The sequence below is a fragment of the Lycium barbarum genome, chromosome 8, assembly GCF_019175385.1.
Source record: "Lycium barbarum isolate Lr01 chromosome 8, ASM1917538v2, whole genome shotgun sequence".
Taxonomy (NCBI): domain Eukaryota; kingdom Viridiplantae; phylum Streptophyta; class Magnoliopsida; order Solanales; family Solanaceae; genus Lycium; species Lycium barbarum.
The window spans coordinates 102097825-102107802 of record NC_083344.1 but is presented as its reverse complement, the minus strand read 5'-3'; the positions used below and the strand labels follow the sequence as shown (position 1 = coordinate 102107802).

Below are 9978 nucleotides of genomic sequence, written 5' to 3'. Positions count from 1 at the left end.
ATAGTTTACATGTTTAAAATTGGATGGAAGCTGAGCTGACATGGTCAAGTTTGAAATGTATACACTGTAACTTGATCTTTTTTATTTTTAAAAGGATTAATGCTTTACGCTAAAAGTGATATTATGCAGTCTTTTTGCAAAGCTCCATCAATCATAAGCCTTTCCAGATTGTGTGAAAAAGATCTTTATCATGACAAAGGTCAACTCTCTATGCTTACACTTATTTAGTGCCCTTCTTCTAGTACTTCTCTTCATTTAAATTGACACAAGGGCCATGACTATTTTCATCCAGTTGCATTGTTAATAGATGGAAACAAAGGTCAAGAGACATGTGAAAAAAGAAAAAAGAACTTGCAGCAATACTGAACCTGGCTAGAAAACAAAGTGCTTAAATATGCTTGGTTTTGGTAAATTTCCTGTAACATGCTTCCACATTTCATCATTCTTGCAGGTACTTTTTTGACACAAAAATGACTTCTAAATCATGGGGCAACTCAAGGAGGAGTGGGACAGATTTTTCGCTCGGCTGCACCAGTTCAATCAGAATTTCTTTTTCAGGGAGACCTCTTAACTCTGCTTCTGTTGTGTAGTTACAATGAAAAGATGAATATTTTTGTGATAGGGTGTGATATGTGACTATGAAGTATAACTGATGTTTTTTCTATGATAGATATTACTTTGGTCGTAGCTTCTGTTTTATTTATTTGTCTTTCTTTTTTAGATGTTACTGTTTTTTTTCCTTCTCTTTTCTTTTGTCGTTAACTTAAAAAAGACTCTTTTTTTCATTTTTCTTTTCTTGTTTATTTCTATTTACTTTTTTTTGTTTTGTTTTGTTTGCTTAGTTTAATTTCAAATAACCTTCTTGATTTTTCTATAAGCTACGGTTCTTTTTCAAGGAGTAATTTGTATGAACCGGGTGTTTTTGGTAGTTTTTTAGTGACTTTTTCTGATGATGGATATTGTGATAACTTTCTTAAGAGAATTAGTCTTGTTTGGGTGATTAATATGGTGACTAGGTGTGATTTTTTTTCTCTTGGCATGACTTGCTTGATACCAACAAAATTTGAACCATGGCATATGTATTTTTGATCTTTGAAAAAGAAAAATGATTGAAGTGATGGCTCCATGGTGTGACTTTTTAGACTCAATTTTTAGCTCTTAGGTTCACTAATTATTCTCTTTAGGCTATGAGTAACTTTTTGAGTGCATTTATTTCAATTGGGTCTTGGATATATTTTCTGCATGAATTAGCACATGTGCCATGTGTGGTGACTGGTGAGGTGTTTGTGACATCTTTTGCATTACTCGTGGTCTAGAACTTGTCCAGAATGTGTTTCAAAGCGAAATTCTAGGTTACATTTGATTTCAAAAAGGCCTTTCTTGGATCGTGTTTTTGTCTTGAATTGCCTACCCTTTTGCATGTTTTCCCTAGTCAACCCCCTTTGAGCCTTGAAACTTTTTGTTGGCATCCCTATCATAAGTGATAAAAGAAAAAAGAGAAACTTCCTTGTTTTAAAAAAAAAGGAAGAAAAGGGGAATTTCCCTTGTCTTGAAAAAGAGAAAAAAAATGATTGAATAAAGGGAAGACTAAGAAGAAGAAAAAAAAGCAAATGGTGGAAAGTTTCTAAAGGAAGTGTACTTTGAATTGTAGCAATTTGTAGTGCTTAGGGAGGTTTGAAGTCACTATTATCCATAATTGTTCCCTACCTTGACCAAAAGCCTACATCACAACCCCTTAAGTCCTAATTGATTTTGAACTAAGTGTGCTTACATTAGTGGAGATCTCCATGAAGGGCAAGCCTATGGTACTACTTGTTTGCATTTGAATTTCTTTGTGACAGAGAGAGAGAGAGAAATTTTTCCCACTTGTGTTTTGAATAACATTGTGTATGTGGGGGAACCTCTCTTGATTGAGAGAGCACATGAGAAATTGAGTAGTGAAAGTGTTCCATTTTTCAATTGAGAAGAATGAACAAAAGAAAGTTGTTTGTGATAAAGAGACGAATTTTGAAGCTTTAGTGTCACGACTTGGTTCTACTTTGATTAGTTTGTTGTTTGAGTGCAAAGATATGATTCATATGCTTTGGATTACTTGTTGGAACCCGCCAAAGTCATGTCTTTGTGCTTAAAGTGGGCTTTTTGTGGCTTAGTATGGTGTTGGTGCGCTATCGGGCTTAAATGTTGATTCCTTTGAAGGAAATTGTGAGTTTTGATTCATTTTTTTGCTCGGATTGGCCTTCATTTGGGGTGATCTTTAATTTTTGCCCTTCAAATTGGTGGTCTTTTAAGTTTTGTTCTTCGCCTAATACTCTGAGGTTGTGGTTTCAAACCCCAGCTCAGTAAAAAAAAATCGCAAGACAGATGTTTAAGGCAAAACGCTGCCTTGTGATTTTTTTTTAAAATTTTTGACTGAGCGGGAGTTCGAACCCGAAACCACGGGATTTTTAACGAAGGGCAAAAGTTAAAGACCACCAATTTGAGGGCAAAAATTAATGACCACCCCTAGCGAAGGGCAATCCTGCAAATTGCCCGTTTTGATTTGCTTGAGGACAAACAAATGTTTAAGTTTGGGGGTTTGATAAGTTGGTATTTCACCAACTTTGCTCTTCTTTTCACTTAAGACTTTTGTGAATAATGGTGACTAAATTAGTGCACTTATTGTAATTTTATTGCATATTTCAGATTTTATATGTTGGAGAAGAGTTTTTTGTCGAAAACTAGTCAAAAAGAGGTCAAATTGAAGAAAATGAGAAAGTTGGTTAGAAGTGCAAAATAACAGCAGTAGCGTGAAGAGATTCGAGAGTTTTAGCGATTTGACCTCGCATGAGTTTTAGATTTCTCTGCTGAAGAAGTTGCTCTAGAGTTTGAAAAAGAGTAATTACAGAAGTATAAGCTTCCATCTAGTATTTCAAGAATCAGTGTGGGGAAATGATGGCAGGTCTGAATTGTCTGTTAACATGCTGAGGAAGGAACAAAAGAATTTTTGAAGGAGTACTATAGAGGATTTAATTCAAGATATCAAATATATATTTTTTTTCTTTAAATTCCACAACTCTTTGTAGACCATATTGGTGTTTAATTATAACTAAACTATTTGACTTATAGGAAACAATTAAGTCAATGCCAGTCGGGTGCGTGGAATCAGATCTTTAAGTTGGAACAATAAAACTCCGTCTATTTTGGTTTGATTAAAGGCTTTCTAAAATACTTTATTTGCTCTTATTGGAGTAAACAAGCATCTTAACAGTTGACAATTAATGGAGACGTGTTGGAGGAGACTCGTTATAATAACCAGTGTTCTAAAAAGGTTCTTTTTTAACTCGCCCCTGAGCGAGGCATCACAAAACACCCTAAGGCCAAACATGCTTGAAGCTCAATGCTCCGGGGTTCGTTCAAAATTTTATCCCTGTCGGATATTTACATACGACCATGATGCAGAAATATTAATGCATACTAAATGGTGTTAAGTTCCATCAAGCCAAAGTTTTAAAGGGGCTTGTTCTGCCTGAGCTCATAGGAGTATTTTTTTTTTATGCTCTCTTTTTTCTCTCATGCTTCAAATACTTCTAGATTAGAGATATAATGACAAAAGGAACTCTTCCGTTGGTAAATATTTGTGCAACATAAGTAACTGTCTAATGCTCTTATGAAGTATTGTGTCACTTCTTCACCACTTCCTAGACCGTTGGATATATTGCGGCTATTGGGAAATTGGATGAACAATATATGACAACATTAGTTCTTCTTTTTGTCTTTTACGTTTTTTTTTTTTCTTTCTTTTGCCCATTTGCACCACTCTGTTCTCTTCTGGTTCTATGAGTTGGAAAAGTGAATCAGTTCTTTATTATATTGTAACCTTAAGCTGCAGACCTATTATATTTTGGTTTGAATTATGTTTTCCAAATACATTTAGGTTTTGGTTAGTTAATTCTCTTTTTGTAGTCCTATATATACATTACTTGGCTCCTCATTACGACTAATTAGGGATTGAACATATCGAGGAAACCCTAAGATTTCCACAAATTCCTTCAGATATTTGAAATCAAGGTTCGTAACACTATACATACAAAATCTTAATTCTTTCAATCAAAACTAAGACCATAATTACAGCTCTGAATTACAGCTCTGATTGCTTATATCATTAGCTGATATATATTGTCTGTTTTATAGTATATCCATAACTAGCAAGATGATCATTCCAGTTCGATGCTTCACTTGCAGGAAGGTAATCGGAAACAAATGAGATGAGTATCTTGAACTTCTCCTAGCAGGTTACGAAGATGAACTAGGATTGGTTCGATATTGCTGTCGAAGAATGTTGATGACACATGTCGACCTCATCGAGAAGCTTCTCAACTACAACACATTGGAGAAATCCGAGGACAATTGACGGGGGACTCAATAAAGTTGGTGGCGTAAAATTAAATTTTGTTAAAAGACCTTAAGCTAATTTTGTTAAATTTTTTTGGTCAGACTCAGTGGTTGTTTTAGGGCGTAGAGAGTAGGAGCCGATCTATAGAATTAATTGAAGTAGAACTTATGAGTTTATAAAACGCCTTTTATTGTTCACCCTTTATCACTTGATTGATAGGAGTGAGAAAAATAATGACATCAGTCATGGATGTAGGCTTAGAGCTACAAATTCAACCGAACTCAAATTTTTTAAATATGGAAGCGGAACATAGATATACGTATGAAAAAAAAAAAAACAGAACTTCAACACATATAAGATTAAGAACCTATAATTTTAGAATTATAATGAATTTGGTACTATAAAATTTTAAATATTGAACCGTCAACTTAAAATCTTGCATCTGCCACTGCACGACGTTAGTCAAAGCCTGACTCATGGTTGGCGTCCCCGATGTTGGTATAAATCAAATAGTAATGTAACGAATAAAGAAATTCTCTTTCCTCTTTTTATTCTTGTGGGTCCATTTTCCTTTATTCATTATTTTTTTTTATGTGAAAGACACTTTGTTTCTCATTGGTGGTGGAAATAGCTTTTTTCCTCTTTATATTAAACTAGTCTCTACGAATGTGCCTCGCACGTCTGTCATAACAAATGTTAGGTAATAGAATGTTATTAACATATAATTTATTTCTTGAGGTACAAAAGTATTATGTAATCATATCCACTCAATACTTCCCATTAAAATATTATTTTTGGAATATATCCATTATGTTTTTTCCTATATGGAAAAATATTGTTATAAACATGTTATGACTAAAATAATTCAACATTAGGAATTAACCTAGTGATCATATATTATTTTTATTTTCATATATACTGAAAATTGTTATTAAGATTTTTGTTTTTTAGGAACCCCCAGGGAAACCCGTAGCCTCTAACATAGCCTCTGCCCTTCGGGTGAGCACTCTGTGGTGAGCACTCTATGATGAGCACTGGGTAAACCCGCTCCTGTGCAATCGCTCGTAAACCACACAGAAGACAAATGAGTCAATATCTTGGGACTCAAGGTAGGTTGAATATTAGAATAAACAAAAGTAGGAAGCTTCGTTGGCTGTGGATTGAAGGAATCATTTGTGTACGTCATGCACTATTTTTATTAACGGAAAAGACTCATAAATATCCCTAACCTATTGAAAAATAATCATAAATACCCTCCTTCCACCTTTTGGGTCTAAAAATATCCTTCCATCCACTTTTTAGCTCTAAAAATACCCTTAAGATTTATTTTTGGTTCAAATATACCCCTCAAACTAACAGGTCAAATTTAACTCTTTTAAAAAGCCACATGACATTTTATAATTGGTCACACATTTTAATTTCAGAATAAGTGAAACCACCCAATTTTTAATACCCAAACCCATTGACCCGTTTTAAAGTAAATGTTTCTCAATCAGACTAACATCCGATAAGTTTTCCTCTGCTATTACCGTTTCCTTATGCTCCAATTGACCACACAAATCTTTTTCTTTTGACCTTTGATGTGTATTAGCCCATTGATAGGACCATTTACTCACTTTTTCTTCACTTTCCTCTTTGCCATCTGGATCCTCCTTTGCAGCAACAATTTTGCAAGTTTCTAGATGGTCAAGTCTGTCAGTGGCTGCTTTGGATTGTCTGTATTCATGTGATTCCATACTATGCAGCACACCAAATTCATTCTTGACTTTTTCAGGAGGTCCACAAGATGGGTAGGTTTCAACTACTTCAAAAAATTCCGCACCTTCCCTCCAAACAATTCTTCCATCAACTTTATATGGTTGTTGAGATGACATATTGCGCTTACCTCGCTCACTTTCTTCCTTTTTTCCAGTAAATTTAAAATGTCCTCCTTCAATATTACCTGAATTAACCTCATTGTTCTTGAAACTTCTTTCTTTTTTCCTTCACACATGTTTTGTTCCATGTCATCTTTGTCAAATGTCTTGCTTGGTCTTTTCTCCAACGTGTCAATGGGTTTGGGCCTTAAAAATTGGGTGAGTTTTAAATTAAAATGTGTGACCAATTACAAAATGCAATGTGACTTTTTTAAAAAAGTTAAATTTGACATGTTAGTTTGAGGCGTATATTTGAGCCAAAAAAAACCTTAAGGGGTCGTTTGGTTTAAGGACTCATTAGTCCCGGGATTATAATTTCGGGACTAATTTATCCCATCTATTGAGATTATTTTATACCATCTAAAAGATGATATAAAATAATTCCAGTATAAGTGGGTTAAGAAGGTATAAGATGAGATAAATTTATACCTTGTACCAAACATGGTATAAAAATTAGTGCTGGAATAACCCAGCTTATACCTTAAACCAAACGACCCCTAAGGATATTTTTAGACCTAAAAGGTAGATGGAAGGATATTATTAGATCAAAGGGTGGAAGGAGGGTATTTATAATTTTTTTCAATAGGTTAGGGATATTTATGAGCCTTTACCGTTAATAAAAATACTACTTCATGCATGACGTACACAAATGATTCCTTCAATCCACAGCTAACGAAGCTTCCTACTTTTCTTTATTCTAATATTCTACATACCTCGAGTCCCAAGATATTGACTCCTTTGTCTTCTTTTGTCACATGATGTTTTAACAAATATATTGAATATGGTCAAATTCCATTTTATCCACTAATCAAATGCAATACGCAACCCCGAAAATTACAATTTTTCTTCTTTTTTTCACAAGAGCATCTATAAAAGGGAACAACCATTTCAAATCTTCATTATATCAGAGAGTGAAAGAGTAAAAAAAGAAAACAGAGAAGACTAAGAAAGAATGGCAGAATTGTTCATTAAGCAAGCACAACAATATTCAGAGGGCAGGCCAAGTTACCCAGAAGAATTGTTCAATTTCATTGCTTCAAAGACACCTTGTCATGACCTTGTTTGGGATGTTGGTACTGGTAGTGGCCAGGCTGCTAAATCTGTAAGTCTCTGTTTATTCCCTCCTATAAATCTGCTAATTCCTCCATGTACAGTGGTGTAGCGCTGTCAGAAATTTCATTAAGGGTATTGTTCAAGATTTAATATATATGCACGAAAACTAATATTAGACCTATATATATACAATGGCGGAGCCATCTTCATCCAAGTCGTTGGAAAATTACATTGTGTAGATAGATAAAAATATAATTTTTTGTGTATATATGCTACATGTTCAATAGCCTTGACTTCTTCGTGTTTACTTCTTTAATTATATTTTGATTCTCCCTTGATAAAAATTGGGTTCCGCTACTAATTAATATACACAATATAATTTTCTGGCAAAGGTTATTTCAACTGACCACCCTTCCATGGTTGTAGCTTCGCTTCACTACAAAAAATAGACTTCTGTGTAGAACATTAGAACCATATGATATAATATATAGTAGCATACCACACTGGGTATGTTCTTGTTGTTGTATAAGACAGAGAAGAGAACTCTGTTTCTTAGAGAATAGCACAATGTTTGTTCTCTTTCTCCAATTAGTCTATGTGGGAAAACAAGAAATCTTGCATTTTTAATTTTCACTTCTCACTGAGACAGGATTATTAGAGTTGCTAGACTAGTTAGGTAAAAATGAGTTCTTTTCTGTGATGTAGTACCTAATCTTTAGCAGCCATTTTACATGTACACACACACACACACAGAGTTACAGGGTCATAATACTCATTTGCTTGTCTAATTTTTATGTTCTGTTGGGAAATGATTAAACCTTGTAACGTATACTTTTTTCTATTCCATTTTATATGACACCATTTCCTTATTAATCCGTTCTATAAAGAAGGTCGCTTTTCTATTTAACTTTAAGTTTCTCAATTTACGCATCTTTCATGGCATCATAGTCACATAAATGTCGTGATAAGCTTAAAACCAGAAGATCCAAAAATATTTCTTCTTTTTCAAACTCCGTGACAAGTCAAACTCCGCCACATAAATTGGAACAGAGGGAGTATTTAAGAAAGAGCTAAAAAAAACACGCATCATTTTTTGAACCAAACTATTTCTTGTCCTAAATGTTACTAAGTTATTGTTTCCCTCAGTTGGCTAAGATCTACAAGAACGTAATAGCCACAGACACAAGCCCAAAGCAGCTGGAATTTGCGGCAAAGGTTCCAAATGTTCGATACATATGTACCTCTCCTAACATGTCAATGTCCGAAATCGAAACCAAAATAGGAGCAGAGTCAAGTGTAGATTTGGTCACAATTGCTCAAGCAATGCATTGGTTCGATCTCCCAACTTTTTATCAACAAGCAAACTGGTTACTCAAGAAACCAAATGGAGTACTAGCAGCATGGTGCTACACTGTGCCAGAAGTTAACAGCTCAGTTGATGCAATTTTTGAGAAATTTTACACAGTTGATGCTGAACCTTATTGGGAATCTCCAAGAAAATTGGTTGATGAAAAGTACAAAACTATTGATTTCCCATTTGAGCCTGTAGATGGCTGTGATCATAATGGACCATTTGAGTTCAAGATTGAGAAAATGATGGACTTGGATTCTTATTTCATATACTTGAGGTCATGGTCAGCTTATCAAACTGCAAAAGAAAAGGGTGTTGAGCTGTTAACTGATGATGTTGTTGACAAATTCACAAGTGCTTGGAATGAAGATGGGAAAAGCCAGAAAACTGTGACTTACCCAATTTACTTGAGGATTGGAAAAGTTGGAAATTTATACTGAAGTTGTTGCCATAAGCACACAAGAGACATGAAATAAATGAATATAGCATTGTTTTTTAGCTATAGTTCTTCTTCTTTAGATGAAGAATTAATAGAATAGTTGTAACAAACATGATGTGAAGTATCTACTAAATCAACCACACCTTACTCCTAAAGTAGAACCTTTGCAAGAGATGCAGGCTTTACGCCAGTGTATACTTTTCTAAATATCTGCTTAAACGGCGATACGGGATGGAGTCGAAAGGCCTCTTTTATGCAAACTTTCAAATAATTTAGCCTTGGCAAGTCTGATTCTTGACCCAATCTATTGTTTCGAATGACAGAGTTGAGTTCTTCTATGGCCCTTTGCATTAACTTTGGTTGGTTCAACATTTCTCCAAGTGTCCATTCAACTGCATTTGAAGGATTATCCCACAAGAGTTTCTGAACATTAATATTTTGTACCAATCATGCATGTCAGCACTATCTGACAGTGTGAACATTAACTAATTAACCAATCATGCATGTCAGCACTATTTAACAAGGTGAACATTAATTTTCTTAGTACTTATGCATAGGGTAGGTTGAAGTGAATGGGAAGTGTTCAATTTGCCTTGAAATTTGGATAGTAATATTTTAACGCTGACGATTCAAAAATAAATATGTCTCAGTTTCAGCTTTTTAACTAAATGATGAGGCGATTATACAATTCAACAACTTGCACTTTAATCTATTCAACATTCATCAAAGGATTCCCATTGGTATCGTTGAGCATGATAAGAATAGCAAGGATGTCTTCATCCACAGCTTTGTTATGGTTTACTTAATACTCCTTGTTGGCATTAGCATGTGTAACTTTTGATGATTG

The 9978-nt window shown here is 34.4% G+C and overlaps 1 protein-coding gene and 1 pseudogene across 1 annotated transcript; both read left to right on the top strand.

Moving 5' to 3' along the window:
* Positions 1–4189: 4189 nt before the first annotated feature.
* LOC132605195 (DNA-directed RNA polymerase subunit 10-like protein) lies at positions 4190–4483 on the top strand (annotated as a pseudogene).
* A 2674-nt stretch (positions 4484–7157) lies between these two features.
* On the top strand, positions 7158–9416 carry LOC132606463 (uncharacterized). The gene is made up of 2 exons (XM_060319976.1): positions 7158–7390; positions 8488–9416. Exons 1-2 carry the CDS (start codon positions 7241–7243, stop codon positions 9130–9132), a joined length of 795 nt encoding a protein of 264 aa, XP_060175959.1. The 5' UTR covers positions 7158–7240; the 3' UTR covers positions 9133–9416.
* The last annotated feature ends 562 nt before the right edge of the window (positions 9417–9978 follow it).